Source organism: Gadus chalcogrammus, chromosome 11 (assembly GCF_026213295.1).
Source record: "Gadus chalcogrammus isolate NIFS_2021 chromosome 11, NIFS_Gcha_1.0, whole genome shotgun sequence".
In the NCBI taxonomy this organism is placed as follows: domain Eukaryota; kingdom Metazoa; phylum Chordata; class Actinopteri; order Gadiformes; family Gadidae; genus Gadus; species Gadus chalcogrammus.
In genome coordinates this window covers 3307498-3325555 of record NC_079422.1, presented here as the reverse complement: position 1 = coordinate 3325555, position 18058 = coordinate 3307498, and the positions used below count along the sequence as shown (strand labels likewise).

The window sequence follows — 18058 nt, the reverse complement described above, 5'->3', positions numbered from 1 at the left end:
CTGGGGATCGGCTCGTCTCCGTACAGCGTACCAGGGGTTTGGGGCCTGCTTCGTACGGTTACTGCAATGCTACGGGCTGGCCAATATGTAAGACCGGAGAAAGGAGGATGAAAGATTGGGAGGCAGATGCACTACAAAAAAAATATAACAAGATTCTGACTGATGCATGAAGCGATACCCGTTCTCTTTTCTATCGTCTCTGACTAACGAGCAGAAGGACCGTGGCTTTGTAAGTGGATAGAGTCTGTGTCCATACACACACCTACAACCGAAGATAACGGGGGAGGGGTGGGGGGGGGGCGATTATCATACTCCAACATTCTGCTGAGCAAGTTCTTGGTCGGACCCCTCCGTGTGACTTGGACGACAGCCCCAAGCCATGGTGGTTGGTGCAGAACGGGAGGCACCTGCCAGCGGGAGCCTTGGTGCAATATTGTGACAGGGAGGGTTCCTCAAGCCAACACTGAAGTAAACACCTGTGCCACTCCCTCCCCCACCGCCCCCCCTAAGCTGCGTTCCTTTTACACATCCCACCGACTGTGTGTGCGTCTACACGGAGAGAAGAGTGGCCCCTTAAGCTGTCGGAGGGGGCGTTCTATACCAGGGATAACATTTAGGGCTAGCGGAGGCGGCATGCCTTCCCCCTCGGACTCCAGCAGCGTGGCTTCGGCCTCGGGTTCCCGGGGATGGTCAGACAGCCGGCGGGGCATGTCGGGCAGGGGGCAGGGGGGGGCACGGCTCCTGCTGTACCTGGGCCTGTGCCACCTGGGCCTCGGGGCCATGGTGCTGGCCTTCTCCTTCACCAGCATGGCGTTCACGTCCTCAGCACGCGTGCGACAGTCCTGTCCCTTCTGGGCCGGCTTCTTTGTGAGTGACAGCCCAACTGACCACTTACTAACCTCAAAATATCAAACCTTTCTCTGAACATGGTGGAAAATATGTGTGTGAATGTGTCCGTCTTTAATGTGCACGTGTGCCTGCTTGTGTGACCAGGTCGTGGCTTCGGGGGTCGTGGGAATCATCTCGTGGAGAAGACCCCTCACTCTGGTGGTGAGTAGTCACCACAATGTCCCTTTGAGTTTAGCTTTTGTATGTATCATGTTAACACTGTTCCATGCCTGTGTGTGTGTGTGTGTGTGTGTGTGTGTGTGTGTGTGTGTGTGTGTGTGTGTGTGTGTGTGTGTGTGTCTGTGTGTGTGTGTGTGTGTGTGTGTGTGTGTGTGTGTGTGTGTGTGTGTGTGTGTGTGTGTGTGTGTGTGTGTGTTACCCAACAGGTATCTTTGTTCATGCTGCTGTCTGCAGTGTGTGTCATCCTCAGTCTGGCTGGCTCCATGCTCTCATGTCAGAACGCACAGATGGTCAAGTCCATGCTCACCTGCCAGGTATCACCAATGACCTTCTTGATGCTAGCCAGGCACACACCGCGAACGCAGAAGCAATGGGTGCATTGAAAATATTAATGTGTTTCTTTGAATGTGTGATGACAGAAATGCTTATGAATCCCATCCCTGTGTGTGTGTGTGTGTGTGTGTGTGTGTGTGTGTGTGTGTGTGTGTGTGTGTGTGTGTGTGTGTGTGTGTGTGTGTGTGTGTGTGTGTGTGTGTGTGTGTGTGTGTGTGTGTGCATATGCCTGTGTTTGTGTGTGCGTGTGTGTGTTTGTGTTCTACCAGGTGGAGAATGGCCTGTGTGTGTGCTGCGCACCGACCCACTCCTGCTCCATCACCGAGGAGGACACCCTGGTGCTCTACCTGAACGCTGACTGCCACTCGGTCAGACACCAGCTCAAGGTGGGTGGGGTGGGTGTGTGTGTACGTGAGAGAGAGAGAGAGAGAGAGAGAGAGAGAGCGAGAGAGAGAGAGAGAGAGAGAGAGAGAGAGAGAGAGAGAGAGAGAGAGAGAGAGAGAGAGAGAGAGAGAGAGAGAGAGAGAACTGTGGCATTGTTGGTTTCTTTTTTCATCTTAATGCAGTAAATTGTTAGCCGAGTCTCTGAACATAAGGAAAGTGTCTTACACAAACCTTTCCACCTTTTCCTTTCCACCTTACAGGGTCCATACATACAGAAACACACACACACACACGCACGCACGCACGCACGCACGCACGCACGCACGCACGCACGCACGCACGCACGCACGCACGCACACACACACACACACACACACACACACACACACACACACACACACACACACACACACACACACACACACACATACTGTATGTACATACATACAGTACAGGCATGCAAACATACATACATACATACATACATACATGCATACATACATGCATAAATGCGTACAGAATGTAACATGACCCAATATCCCCCCGGGGATCAATAAAGTATTTCTGATGCTCCTACTGTATACGCGTGCGCTCACATACTTATGACCTGTGCAGCGATACAGGCCTATTCCAACGTGATTGACTTGACCAGTGTCCCATCCTTCCTCTGCGACACAGGACCTGCTGTTCAGCGCGTGTGGGCTGAGCATTCTCTCCACCATCATCTGCACCCTGTCCACCGTGACGTGCAGCATCCACATCTTCTCCCTGGACCTCGTGCACCTGGTGAGCCGCCTCTGATGCTCGGCCAAGGGTTTGTTCTCCGCCAGTCACACAATCCTTTGTGTGAAAAGAAACACACTGCCACCTGCAGGATGAATAGGATTCGATTTTGAACGTAATGTGAAATGCAGTTTGACAAATTCTTCCGTTGTTATACCAACCTGCTTTTATGATGATGCTGGTGGTGATGATTGGGATGATGATGGTGATGATGATGATGACAATGACAATAGCTCTTGTACTCATTTTGTTTAGCTTGCACCTCATCGCACTCGCTCCGTCAACCCAGAATGCACCACTCCCCAGGATGCCTTCCTCACCAACATCATGGACTTTGAGGAGTTTGTCCCGCCCATTCCCCCTCCCCCCTACTACCCCCCGGAGTACACCTGCAGCTCAGAAACAGACGCTCAGAGGTACAGCATGCTCCCTTCATCGTCCTATCCCCCTCTTCTCCCTCTCTCCCTCCCTTTGTCTCCCAGACACACCATCAACCCTTCAATTGTGCACAATTAATAGATAAAATAGGGCTCTTCGTTCAATGCAGTGCGACACTCGATCAATGCAGTGCAATATTGAACAAAGGCTACAGGCTGGTAATTATGTGTTGTGTTGTGCAGTATCACCTATAATGGCTCAATGGAGAGCCCCGTTCCTCTCTATCCCACCGACTGTCCCCCGCCATACGAAGCTGTGATGGGACAGAGGGCGGCAAGCCAGGTGTGTAGTTAATAATGTGTCAATATGTTATATAGACATGATTAAGCTGCACTGTATTCCAACGGATTTTCACTGCTGTGATTGTCCAGGCAACAGTGTTCGACACCCATGGCACTGAGCTGTCTGGGGAGAGAGTCACGTCCACTGCCTTCAGCGGAGAAGGTTTGGCTCCTTCACATGATCCGATCCAATACTGTCCAGTGGCCTCTAGTCACTGGACAGTGATGTGTGTATGTGTTATCAGTGTCGCCTGACAGTGGAGTGTGTCTGTGTTATCAGTGTCACTAACAGTGGCGTGTGTCTGTGTTATCATCAGTGTCGCCTGACAGTGGAGTGTGTCTGTGTTATCAGTGTCACTAACAGTGGAGTGTGTCTGTGTTATCAGTGTCGCCTGACAGTGGAGTGTGTCTGTGTTATCAGTGTCACTAGACAGTGATGTAGAGACTATATTACCAGTGTCACTAGACAGAGATGTGGAAGGTGCTGTCAGTGTCACTAGGCAGTGGAGTGTGTATTTGTTATCAGTGTCACTAGGCAGTGGAGTGTGAATGTGTTATCAGTGTCACTAGACAGTGATGTGTGTCTGTGTTATCGGTGTCACTAGACAGTGATGTGTCTGTGTTATCAGTGTCACTAGACAGTGGAGTGTGTCTGTGTTATCAGTGTCACTAGACAGTGATGTGTGTCTGTGTTATCATTGTCACTGGACAGTGATGTGTCTGTGTTATCAGTGTCACTAGACAGTGATGTGTGTCTGTGTTATCAGTGTCACTAGACAGTGATGTGTGTCTGTGTTATCAGTGTCACTGGACAGTGATGTGTGTCTGTGTTATCAGTGTCACTAGACAGTGATGTGTGTCTGTGTTATCAGTGTCACTGGACAGTGATGTGTGTCTGTGTTATCAGTGTCACTGGACAGTGGGTCTCTGCTGATGTCGGAGATCGTGGACATCCCTGACGACTCCTCCCCCTCGGAGGACTCGTGTCTGATGGAGATTGGGATGAGGAGCCAGGGGGGGAGGAGCTACAGCACCGGAGGTGAGGGGGGTCGGGGTGCGGGGGAGGCGTCAGAGTACGTCAGCTTCCGCGGGCCGCCGACTGTGACACCAGAGAGCCCTCTGGCGGGGGGGCCGCGGGCCAGGCGGTTCTTCAGGGGGGAGAGGTCCAACTCCTGCTCCTCCCCAAGTACAGCTACCCCCACGTATAGGTAGGGACCATCACACACACACACACAAGCATGCACTGACACATGCACATACTCACCACACACACACACACACACACACACACACACACACACACACACACACACACACACACACACACACACACACACACACACACACACACACACACACACACACACACACACACACACACAAACAAAGACATGGACTATCCCCTGCTCTATATCTTTACAGGTCTCCGTTATTGCGACGCCAGGCCATTCTAGCCAGTAGTTGCTCACAGCTGGAAGTGCTATCAGCCGCCAGCTCTAAACAGCACTCCTCCATCCCAGAGATCAGGCTGGGACCATCCTCACAGTTGTCCCAAGGGTCTGCTTCAGTCTCCTCAGCTCTGCCCAACAAGTCCTCCATCGCCCCTGGGGAGAGCCAGGTCCCGGGGGGGCTGGCTCTGCCCCTCCAGCACCTGTTCCTGCGACGGAGGGGTGGGAAGGGGAAGCAAGATGCAGCGGCGGGCCGAGAGAGACTCAGCGATGGGCTCCTGTCTCCCTTAGTCAGGTCTCATAGTGACCCTGGTCTCAGCAGCTCCAACAGTACAGGTGAGAAGGACTTCCCTGACCCGATCCTCAATGAGTTTACACACACAATTACATATTGACAGTATGTTTCCTCCATGTAATTTCTCTTGTGAAGTTGACTTTATCGGCTCCGAGGGCAGTAAGGAGGGCTCACAGATGTCCACGGACATAGGTAAGGTTGTTGTTACACACATTTATAGAATACATCACAACTAGGGCCCGACCGATTCATCGGCCTGCCGATTTAATCGGCCGATTATAGCCTTTTTGAAAATAGTCGACATCTGCCAAAAAGACGCCGATTACAACCGATTTTTTTTTTTTTTTTTTTTTTTTAAATGGTATTGCGCTTATTATCCTGCAGAATGCGCTCCTACTCGCCTTGCTAACTAACAACTTTAGCTGGAGTAAAAAAGAGGAGATCGAATTTTACCGTACAACATGAAAGCACGCTCGCTTAGGCAGCTGCGCACTCACCTCACCAATGTACACAAGACGCGTTGTTTGAGCATGTTGTGCCTGTTTTTCTTTAGGTCCCAGGCCATTTTAATTTGTTATACTGTAGACTCTAACGGTGAGACCATACTGCTCAGCACGCACGTGTTAGTCACTGCTCACGAGCGCAGCACATTGGGAGTTATTATTATTTATTTTACATTTTACATTACACTCATTTTTGACTGTAAATGTATTCTAAAACACTCAAAGGTTCTGCATTCAATTCACATATTCGTCAAAAGTGTTTAAAGTATATTTAAGGTATCAAAAACTACGTTTTATATGCTTTTTTTTGTTTTGTTTTTAATCGGCCGATTAAATCGTAATCGTAATTTTTCTCTGAAAATAATCGGCATCGGCATCGGCACTCAAAAATCAATATCGGTCGGGCCCTAATCACAACAGTCTTTAAGGGTGGTTCTGTCTATCGGTTGTCTGTCTCCTCTCCAGGGCCGTCCTCTGAGGCCTTCCTTTTGGGACACCCTACTTCCCCCCCTGAAGGAACCCTGCCCAGCAAGGGCAGCCTAAAGGAGGCCGCCACAGGGTCCCCACTGCCCCCCAAAAAAACCACCTCACCGCTGCACTTACCTAAAGATTACCACCGATCCCTAGGAGACCTCAAGGTCAGTCCCCAGAAGCAGTGTGTACAAACACACTAAGAGGCTAATAATAAAAAGAGAATTTACCTGCATGTGTAACATGCAACCTTAGTTACCTTATTCATTTTAATCTGATTCTATTGCTTCTCTTTTCTTGTATCTTGTATCTTCCATCAGGTGACCCGTGTCCTGGTGGCTCGGTTTCTCCAGCGCTCCAGGAGGAACCTTGCGCCCTCTTCTGATCATACGTGCGGCCCAGGCAGCCAGGGGACCAAGAGGAGGGCTGGGGCGGAGGGCCCCCCGTCCACCCACCTCCCCCTGGAGCAGGTCACACATTTAACCTCAACATTTTACAAAACCTTATTTGGCATCTTTCCGGTCTACCTTGAATAGTTAATGTCTACAAGATCAGGGGTCTCATTTATCGTACGCACAAAACGGGGCTGAAATTGGCGTACGTGACTTTCCACGCCAAGGTTGTGATCTATAAAAAACCAACTTGACGGGAGAATGTGCGCAGCCCTAAGCAAACTCTGACCCATGCGTACGCATGGTTTGGAGGAAAAGGAGAATTAGCGACACAGATGGTGTGGTGGTGAACTGAAGTCAGACAGAAGAATTGTAGAGTGAGAAGAACGATTATGTTTTATCATCGCCCTTCATAAATTTAATTTCAACCCGTATCATTCGTTAAATCTATGTAATCTGAATAATTTAAGTCAAATGCGTTATTTCTCAGTTATAACTCCAGAAACATCTCCTTAGAATAGAAATAAAACAAATTCTCTATATTTAATCCCGTCATTCCATACTGTCCACTGACTGCATGGAATAAAGCATCTGTCCAACATGTGTCAATAACATAATATTTTTATGTGACACTGTAAACACATAATCAAATGTCAATTAAATCCCAAGTGTGGAAAACCAAGCCACACTCCTCATCACAATCGTCGTCCGTTACTCTTGATGCTTTTCATGACAAATCAGGCATTAAAAGGGGTTATGTTCAAGAACATTTTACGTGGGTGATTACAAACTGATTATCCAAGGTGTTCTCGGTCAGTCTTATTACCGTAACCCTATAAATACAGAGGTGACCGCCGTGGTAATGCTGCACTGTTACAACCCCTACTCGTTCAGGGGGGAAAAGGGAAGTAACACACACACAACCCGGTGGATTGGGGTTGTAATTATAGTGTTTTATAACCCAACAAAGGAATAGAAGGTAACAATCATCAGAAATGGGCCGCTAGGTGCTGTCAAAGCAAAGAAACAAATATAACCAAAAGAGAACTCCTTAAAATAAAATGGAGCTACCTGTCTAATAACTAAATACGAATGGTCCTAAAACAAACCCTAACTGGCTACTCTAGCATAACGAAAACAGAAATACAAATGATCAGCGCCCCCTAAACCTAGTGTGGCTAAACAGTGACAAACCTAAATGAGAGTGCAAATGAACAACATCAGTACAGAGGGATTCTTCTTACCCTGGCCCAAATCTGGGAACACACAAACGTAAACTCTTGCTCTCAAACGAATGCGACTACGCGCCTAGATTCCCTACAGGTGTCTGCCGCCGCTTGCAAGGCGAATCAGGCTTAACGTCTCCACGGCGCCGTCGCTCTCTGGTTGGTTCCGGGGACGGAAGGACCCGCCCACTTGAGCTGCTTTGGGGAAAAACAGGAGGGGTAGCGCATGCAGAGGGAGGGGAGACAATGCGGTCGGCTCACGGCCGTAACATGCACCATGGCACTGCTGGCACTGGAGGACCATGCAAATGGCAGAATTCGGAGGGAGAGGGTCTTTAGGGACCATAACGATTTATTGGTAGGCTACATAAAAATATGTACCTTTATGTCAGACCACTTCTTTTTTAATTCTGGGACTGTGCGCTCCGTGCTACTGACAGAGTTCCCTGTTGCAGCAACATGTTGCCACTCACTCTGCTTTTTGTTGTTGGCGATCCCAATCCCGTGACCGCCGAACAAAACTATTTTTCGGGCCTCCACCTCACCCACAAGTGTCTCCACTTCAACCACTGCTTTTCTCAGTACTTCTGCCAATGTTTCCGACAAGACATAATACTTGCATCTGAGTCTGTTTTATATGCAGATCGCCTTCATGAGGTCATTTACATTGACCATTTATGGTTAAAAAGGGGCGTGTACAGGGCGGAACGTGAACCTGATTCAGCTGCGCACACTTGTAGGCACTCTGTGATTTATAAAGCAAAGATTGCGTACGGTGTGGGTACGAAGGGTTTTATAAATATGAATAGCGCACGCAAAACTTGGCTTTTGGGCGTACGTACACGATTAGTAACGATCCCACGCACAGTTTTATAAATGAGACCCCAGATCTTCTCTGTAATGCAATTTACCTGGAAAAAATAATTGGCCTCTGTTCAAAAGTGTACTATTTTGCTACTACTACTGTCACTTGTATTGTGATGATTCAATATATTTTATATTATAAAGGTAATTTAATATTTGTAATGCTTTCTACGTGCTATATATAAGTCCCGTAACATCCAAATGATAAACTATGAATACTCAATCATATAGCTTAAAGCAGCAAAGGAAACGCTGTAAAATGTCTTCTGAGAACTGTGAACTACAAGGTGAACTAGATTTCTAGTTCCACCGCCGCCCTCTCAGTAACCTCACCTGTCATCTCATTGAATCCAGGTGATAAGAAGCTCCTTTGGCTCCAGCCGAGGTTCTTCCAACCCCAACCCCCACAATCCCCATCACCGTGGACACAGCCATTCCCACAGTGACAGCCGACACAACCGCCGCGACAGCATCCAGGCCCCGGCGTCAATGGGGATCCACCTGCGGAGCTGCGGGGACCTGAGCTCCTCGTCCTCCCTGCGACGACTGGTCTCGCCTCATGCACCGCACGGCTCGTCTGGAGCACTCTACTCAGAATCTGCCCTGTGAGGGAGGAGGAGAAGGGGGGGGGGGCTAGCGACAAGCAGACAAAACCAGTGTTTGATATCAAAGAATTGAGGCAGGAGAAAAACACCTCCTGTTTAATGACACAGTATAGGATGAGGGGGCGAGGGGCAGATTATTTAGCAGGTCAGCTGAAGACATTTGGCCCTCTGATTCTCTCAACCATCTCTGCAAATGGCCTTATTCAATGGTGCTCCATCGCACCCTCACTGAACACTGCAGAAGAGGTTGGTCTCCCAGCAGTAGCTGAAGGAGACCCCCAGATGCCTCTTGCTTAATACGGCTCTGCTCCATGTGGATATTAAAGATGATTAAAAACCCATCACCATCCCCCAAGAGCAATATAGCACGACTAAACCGTCTCCACCTTTGTACGCAGAAAATATCAAGACTATACTTCATGAAGGAAAAGCCTCTGTAAACTCTCTACCCCCCCCCAACAACCACATACAGTGGGTTGCTTATTATGGGCTGCAGTATGCAGCTGGCCCCTTTTGTACAATTCTACTTATCCAGAGATGCTCTCAGGTTAGGTTATCATGTCATCCCTCCTTAATTTGTCTTCCATCGGAACAAAAGAAATGTATCCTCGTGCACTACCCTATCCATACTTTGTTCCCCCGCTTCACAATGCAAGTACTGCAGAAAAAACACTTCACATGCGACTGGATGCTCAGCTGATTACTGTTTGCTACTTTTCCTTTTCTAATAATTTCACAATCTCCACAGGAATTCCAGACAAACCAGCCATCTGTTAAAACATTATGTGTGCTCATTCCACCACATTAGTAACAGGCAGTGAAACAGAATTTCCTTCCGGAAGGCTTCTGGATGCAATGTTTTTATTTAAATATATGCATGTTTTTTTGCCTTCAAAATGCAGCAGGGAACGTGTGCATTGTTAACATCATGAGCAACTGCAACAATTAATTTTCCTCTGAATGTCTATCTGCATGTTTTGACAATTACTCTTACTTTCTCTGTCTTGCACCCAAAGTCTTTGATTATATCCAGAATAGCGTGGTGGTACAATTAAGTGAACTTAAATGTCTGAGTAGAAGGAGCCTAAAGGAATTAATCTCATTTTGTGACAAAGGGGGTCAGGCAGCAGCTGCATCCATGGGTCAATTAAATACTGACCTTTTTGGACAAAGAAATATATATATATATGTTTATATATATATATATATATATATATATATATATATATATCAGTCTCTTGCAAAAAATGTACAAATGTAATTATTTAATAAGAGTTGAAGGAGAAAACATTGTATTTCCTTGAGACTGGTGACTGGTGGGTACTGAGTGGGGGGTGTCGACGGGTGCTGGAAGTGAGGGCTGGGAAAATGTAATGTTGGTCGGGCCTCCAATGAAATGGTAATTAAGTATCTGGAGTAGCCTATACTATTTTCTTGACTCACATTGATTTTATATGAGTAAAGGGCACAATTTGAATACAGACACACGCAGACACGTATATGTATCTGACTGAAAATAAAATGACATATCGTACAGTACACAAAGGCACACACATACACACTTATTTAAGCACCAAGCTGTGTTTCGATCTCCTGTCTTGCGTAAGAAAGTATTATTTATTTGAAGAAATATAGTATATCTAAATGCCAGGCTTAACAGGATAGCAGTTATGGAATTATGAACCAATAAAATAAGTATTATATTAAACATATTCGAAATTTGAAATGCAGTTACTGTTTCAATGAAATAACTTTGAATTCAAGTTATGTACTTCAACATTATTCTGAAATAAATTAACGGATAAGGATCCTCGGGAGGACTAGATTTCATGAAAGCGTTATGTCTTCACAATTATCGCAAATAATTCCGCCCACTCTTCTCATCGATTGTGGTCGTGTACCTTCAAGCTCCTGCAGAACCAAGGTGTGGGCAGGTGCTTCCGAACGCAAGGGGACGAGGTTCTGCTTCTGATAGGTCCCCCGTTCTAATCTCCTCCTACCTTTGAATCTCATTCGATAACGGGGGAGCAAGCCCATCCTGGTTCGATCCCGTTGTCGAATGAAAACCTCCACCCGAGGCTTCGAGTCCACGCCCAGAAGACACACCATCTGCAATGCACGTCGGGAAATCCAGTCCACAGGATCTTTTATAAAATTCAAGTCGCCTGGCGTTAAACTACAATGCGCAAATCCCGGATTTGTGGACACACATAAAAATAATATTGCCAGTGAGGCCTATAAAAGATTTACGTGTATTCATTGGGACATAAATTGCAATTTTCAGGAAAACGATAACCATGGTAAGGCACTTTATAAGAAACATTTTTAATTGTAACACTTAAAATCAAAAATCCCGGTGTCTCGTTTGAACTCATGGGTCAGTAGCGTCAGCTGCGAGCGGTCTGTAAGAGCAGCTCTGTTCGTGCCGCAGTAATAATAATATACAAATAATATTAATGATAGCATGTCCTTAACCTTTTCATAGCCCTTGTTGGCTGGACTCCATATAGCTTGTATGTCATGTGACTTGAGAGGGACCTCATCGAGTCTTTGTTGACGGAGAAGGAGGACGCGAATTAAAAGAGTGTACGGCGTTCGTGTTTATAGTGGTTTACCGTCCAGCTAAATCTAGTACCGGGGATGATGAGACCCCTACTGGGCTTAATCCCGGGGAAGAGACCCCTCATGTGCTTAGTCCTCCGTGCCCTGAAGACGCTGAGGACCAGGCGACCCACTTTGCTGAAGTTCTCCCCAAACATGTGTCCTCCTCATCCATTATTCTCACGCTTCCAGGATAAAGGCACTAGTAACGGGACGCAGAGTAAGAAGGCGCTGCTGTCGGACCCCCAGCTCTTTGACACCCAGTTTGATGAGCTGGTGACAGAGCTTACTGAGAGGGACATCGCTGACCCCGCACTCACCGATGCACTCAACAGGTTAAGAGAGGTATGTTGTGGTCTAATAATATAGACCTCTGAAGAATGAGTCCCGCCTCCGAGGCTCTTGGTTCCATGTTTAAATGTCTATGGAAAATAACATGGGGGTTTTGAATGATCGTACGTGACAAACTCTGTAGGTGGCGAAGAAGTAAAAGCTGCTCAGGTTTTGAAACGCACACTTTTTACATCTAGATGCCACCTGGGTTTTGGATTGTCCGGGCCGTTGAAGTAGTTTACTATTATTAATGCTAACCGGGAGCTAGTTCTGATCGGCGCAGACTTCATACGTCATACTTGTTAGGGAGGCGGGTGTTGCTCGCAACCATTCACAACCTAATATGATTGTCATTTCACGCGTGATTGGACGAGCAGCGTTGGTGCCACCTCCTCCGTAGGCGGGCTGTGGTGCCATTTCGGTGAAGACAAACTATGAAACATTGCCGTTGCTATGCAACCTTTACTGGGAGAGTCGTGACGTCATAAGCGCAGATCCGCGTTAACATAAGGATTCTTCATAATAGTTAACTAACTACCGTACTTTAACGGCACCGACAATCCAAAACCCAAGTGGAATCTAGATGGAAAAAGTGTGTAGTTCAAAACCTGAGCAGATTTTACTTCTTCGCCACCTACAGAGTTTGTCACGTACGATCATTCAAAACCCCCATCTTATTTTCCATAGACATTTAAACATGGAACCAAGAGCCTCGGAGACGGGACTTATTCTTCAGAGGTCTATTGCCGTAATAAGGGTTTTAATCAAGTAACCACATGTGATACTCGTAACAGTTCTTGAGCATGATAAATTCATTTTGGGATTCTCTGTATCTCTTAGGTTTTGCTGTACAATGCTCCAGGAGGAAAAAAGAACCGAGGGCTGTCTGTGATTGGTTCATTACGTGAGCTTGTCCCGCCCACTAAGCTGACCCAGGATGCAGTCCAGCGGGCGTTGCTGGTTGGCTGGTGCATTGAACTTGTATGTCCATGACTTTAGACATTCAGTAAGAGCTACATGAATGAAAAGTTCTGTCACTAAGTAGTAGGGTTTGTCTCTTAGCTTCAGGCTTTTTTCCTGGTGGCTGATGATATCATGGATGCCTCTGTGACACGGAGGGGACAGCCTTGCTGGTACAAGAAGGTGAGACACCACATGGGTCTGCCTCAAAGGCTAGACTTTAGATATTCCTTCCAAGTTAAAAGTGAAACACTGATCTTTGCTGCTTTGGAGGTGAGTGTTAATATACTGCAATGGGTCCGCTGCAGGAGGGAGTAGGTCTGGAGGCCATCAATGACTCATTCCTCTTGGAAGCGGCCATCTACAGACTTCTGCGGAGACACTGCAGAGAGCAGCCCTACTATCTGCACCTGCTTGAGCTTTTCATGGAGGTAAGTGACCCTAGTTTGCCTAGAAGTCAAAGCAAGCACATAGAATCCCATGTATGCATTATGTGTACACAGTATTTATATAATCTGTGCCCTAGACATCCTTCCAGACGGAGCTGGGCCAAGCTCTGGACCTCATGACGGCCCCCCCTGGTCAGATCAACCTCAGCAGGTTCACCATGGAGAGGTGAGGAGGGGGGAGTGGTGTTGCATCACGGAGGTACAGTTAGTTAAATTCTCTCAGGAATTTCCATAATAATTTCTAAGACAATAAATGGGAAGAAATGTTATTTTAAATGTATTTTTAAAACGGATTGATTTGGTGGAAAAAAAGACTTCAGGACTGACAAGATGCCAGGACTGAACGTGATGGACTTCCTCTTTTCTTTCAGGTACAAGGCTATTGTAAAGTACAAGACCGCTTTTTACTCATTTTACCTCCCAGTGGCAGCAGCTATGTACATGGTGAGTGTATAGTGTGTTTATGGAGAAAACGAATAAAAGGTCTTGAGGATGTGAATAAAGTATTGAGGGCAGTCTATACCATTTTTGTATGTATTTTCATCTGTAAAAATTACTTTAATCTTGGTTGCACTTGAGGGGCAGGATAGTATAGTGGCTATGGGGGTCAGGTCAGACTCCCTGCAGTTGGATTGGATCGCAGGGGTTAGGCAAGATGCCTAGCCCCTACTCTAATAACATGTATTGGAAATGGCTCACTACCCTTTGGATGAATTTGTCTGCTAAATGATCTCAGAGCAAATATGTTAAGACGTACTGCCAATTTCAGTCTATATGACAGGTTTTTCATAGTGAATCTACCTTCTTTTTTTCATTGTATTTAATTTGACAGTTTACTAACTATGTTATTAAAACACTGATATGGTTGCTGTACAGGCTGGAATCAACAGTGAAGTGGAACACAATAACGCAAAGCACATCTTGTTAGAAATGGGAGAATTCTTTCAGATACAGGTATGTTTGTATTCTTTTCATATTTCTCTAAATGAATACTGTAGATGAAAGACTGTTACACATCGCTGTGTATTTCCCCTCTTGAAGGACGACTATCTGGACTGTTATGGCGACCCCGCTGTCACAGGGAAGATCGGCACAGACATCCAAGACAACAAGTGCAGCTGGTTAGTCGTCACCGCCCTCGGGGTCATGACCCCGGAGCAGAGGGCTGAGTTGGAGGTGAGAACCTAAACCTACCATCATGGCATAAAGGATGGCCTGATAGTGGTCTAGTGGTTAGGGTGTATGTCCCCCAGCTGAAAGATTCTGGGTTCAAACTCCAGCGTTTAGTAGCAGCTATTGGTTAGGTTGCAGATGGCAATCAACTGAATCCCCCAACTGTTAACCCAATGAAAATCAGGTCTCTTTGTGCATCGATAACATACTATTACCGTCCTCTTATTGGATCCATAGTGGTAAACTAATTTTATAGACCTATAATTATCCCTAGCTGTTATATTTATCAATGATTCATTTTGATGTCAGTCGGTGCAACAAGCCAATGTTTACTTTAAATGCGGTAACACTGGTTGCTTTTCATCAAATGAAGGCTTGTAGTTGCTACATGGTTGCATCCATGGAAAGAGGCCCCTCTCAATATAGGTAAAAAAGGGCTTATTCTCAGGCAAGGAAATCACAGCAATTCTCATTTTCTTGGACTTCTGAATATTATTTTCCATTTCTGCCAAATCCATTTCACTATTCCGAAAGTAATAATTTACTGTAGGTGTTTTGGATTAAACAGTTTGTTAAATGGATATATAGGAATAACTTTAAATCATCTACCATCTTTCACGACCCTCTTCCTTTTTTCCTGTAGGCTTGTTATGCACGCCACGACGAGGCAAGTGTGCAAAGGGTCAAGGCTCTGTACAGCACGCTGCAGATGGAAGATCTGTACCACCGTCATGAGGAGGACAGCTACCGACGGCTGCAGGAGCTCATTGCACGCCACGCACAGAATCTCCCACATTCAGTGTTCCTCAATTTTGCCAAGAAAATCTACAAAAGAAACAAATAATCTGAGAGAATTGGATCTTAAATTTTTGTAAAAATTGTGTTTGATTGTAAATGTAAATAGCATGTTTCCTCGGACAGTTTTGGGGTTTTGTTCAGTAGGGCTGGTTTCAGTTTAGGGACCAATAATTAAGCAGCTTTTGGATCCAGAAAATAGAGTTGATCCTGGCATTTAATTTTGTAAAGGCAAGGACCCTGCATAAATACGAGAGACGTCAAGGCAGAGTTTCTTGTGTGTTTGTGTCCTTTCCGCTGCATATTTATTGACCTAATATACAGCGCACAGTATATCACTTCATCTCTTTACTCGAGAATCCCATGGATTTGTTAAGAAGCAACGTCACGTGACTCTCTGTGATGGAATTTGCTGTGATATCAGCCATCCGATGCAGAGTACATTATGTCATAAACAAGGCTTCCATTTATGCCCAGAGTAACCAGGCTCATTTATCATTGAACAGCTTTACACGGGAAGGCAATACAATGAATAATTGTTGTTAAAAAATAATAAACAGCTCATCACATGTTGAATGTACTTAGAAATAGTAGTCATGAAATTGATTTGTATCAGTATTTTTTTTTTTGTAAAACTGTCAGGCCAAGCCCATTGAAATATATTCTTAAACCTCAATTATAAAGTCGCATTCACTGTCAACATTTATCGTTCACTGAGAATCGTTTATTCTTTTAAAATGAAATTGAATTATTATTTAATGATTTTTTCTATTTCTATTAGGCTACATGTGTGATTTTGATATATTTACGCTACTATTGTCATGTGCAGCCTAGAATTAATAAACAAAATAGACACCGCAAAATAAATGTAGATGAATACTTGCTGATCCTTTAAAAGGTTAGTTACCAAGAGATCTGTGATAGGCCCACAAGGGGTGTGGTCTTGGGGAGGGGGAGGGGGACTTGGATGACGAGAGCCTCAGAGGTGGCCGCGAGAACAGAGATGCTGTGGGTCTGAACCTCGGTCGAAATATCTGTACACGGTCGGGATTGTAAGAGCTCTGTTTCCTGATGACTTCTTTCCTCTTTCAATACCCGAATGGAATCGTGAGTAGATGACATTTATACCGTTATACTTTCATCTCGAACGGTATTGTACAAAGCTCTGCCGAGTAGACTACACCTTATATGCCTTTCAAGTCAGCCAGCTAAAACATGCACTGCCATTTCCCCGGGTAAATCCTTCCTTAATAGCGTATTATTATTCACATCAACTTGAAATGTGATATTAATTTTGGGTGCACATCTATTTTGTGGCGGAGGTGGATGGGCCTAGATGGCAGGGCGATGCGGCTTAAGGTACTACCCCCCCCCCCCCCGCCCCCAGTCTCCATCCTCCAGTCTCCAGTGCTCATTTCCGATCAATAATTGTACGACCAAATTGGCTGTGTTTGATGGTCCCAAATCAAAAAGGCTGCTATGCTGTGTAGAGCTACCTTGTTCCATTGCTTGAGCCAGTTCATAATGGCCATTCCGACGAAATGGCCTATGTAATCAAGCATTATGTGATGTATAGTCTTCACTGATTTGAAGGGCACTGTGTGAGGGGATATACAAGCAATACGCCTCTGTAGCTATATGCTTGTCCAAAAGAGCCTTGGCGTTATGCGATGTGGTTGCTTGCTTTATTTCACGCTTCACTTATGTTGTGCATCTTGTCATTTTAGGTAGTGCTCTAACCCATCCGATAGCATTTCTCAAAAGCTTGGCTCTCATATATATATATATATATATATATATATATATATCATTGACGCCATCGCTCAAAGAGGCAGAATAGCTAGCCAGGATGATGGGTGATTAATAATAAAATGTCAACAATTTCCAAAGGGATGTCTTGACCTGACATTGTATTCAATTTATGTTTCATATTGTGAGCTGAGTATGACATTTCTTCTCTGATATCTTTATGGTGATATATGAGGTTAACTATCTATCTACGTGGTAGCATGCATTGACAACATTTTATTCATAACAGACATTCATAAAACAATTTACTAGCAGCATGTTCAATATGTAGGCATACTTTAGGTAGAAAGGGAACTAGATTGATATATATATGGATTTGTTGATGAATAGATATAATAATAATAATAAATGAAATTTATATAGCGCTTAATATGGTACTCTAAGATGATATGAATCTCATCCCAAAGGGCATTTTAAAATATTTGTATAACCTCTGTATTTATTGAACACAAACAAATGATTTAGCCAATTATGTGTATTCTTTAAATAAATATAAAATATATGGTATTTGAAGTATATGCAAAATGCATTGCCATAAACATTTTCGATAGCTCATATTTCTAATACTTAAAAAACACTCGTATTGTGAGTGTGTATGAGCATTGTTTTTTCATTGTCATTTAAGAGTGAAAATTATTACTTCCAGCATTCTTATTTCTCCCACAACTGGGACACAGCTCATGCTGAAACAGAAAAGCCAAGAGCAGCGTTAACGGCCCATCTATAATGAGCCATAATGAACAGCCCTGATCAGTTAAACTTCAAAGATTCTTTTTAAAGGCGAAACGTGTGTTGAACAACAAGAATGTCCCTGTTGAGCACTGGGGCCAAGCTCCTCGTTCCTATT

The 18058-nt window shown here is 45.1% G+C and overlaps 2 protein-coding genes across 2 annotated transcripts; both read left to right on the top strand.

The window, feature by feature from the left end:
* Positions 1-633: 633 nt before the first annotated feature.
* Positions 634-9095, top strand: LOC130391559 (protein ENTREP3-like). The gene is made up of 14 exons (XM_056601764.1): positions 634-867; positions 994-1050; positions 1275-1382; positions 1671-1787; positions 2464-2571; positions 2824-2984; positions 3189-3288; positions 3378-3450; positions 4195-4495; positions 4710-5071; positions 5166-5222; positions 5999-6171; positions 6325-6474; positions 8841-9095. Exons 1-14 carry the CDS (start codon positions 634-636, stop codon positions 9093-9095), a joined length of 2256 nt encoding a protein of 751 aa, XP_056457739.1.
* Positions 9096-11215: 2120 nt separating this feature from the next.
* LOC130392435 (farnesyl pyrophosphate synthase-like) lies at positions 11216-16278 on the top strand. Its single transcript, XM_056602921.1, has 10 exons — positions 11216-11391; positions 11885-12037; positions 12866-13006; positions 13088-13168; positions 13294-13416; positions 13512-13600; positions 13806-13878; positions 14311-14388; positions 14476-14610; positions 15251-16278. The coding sequence occupies exons 1-10, from the start codon at positions 11389-11391 to the stop codon at positions 15449-15451; spliced, it is 1077 nt and encodes a 358-aa protein (XP_056458896.1). The 5' UTR covers positions 11216-11388; the 3' UTR covers positions 15452-16278.
* The last annotated feature ends 1780 nt before the right edge of the window (positions 16279-18058 follow it).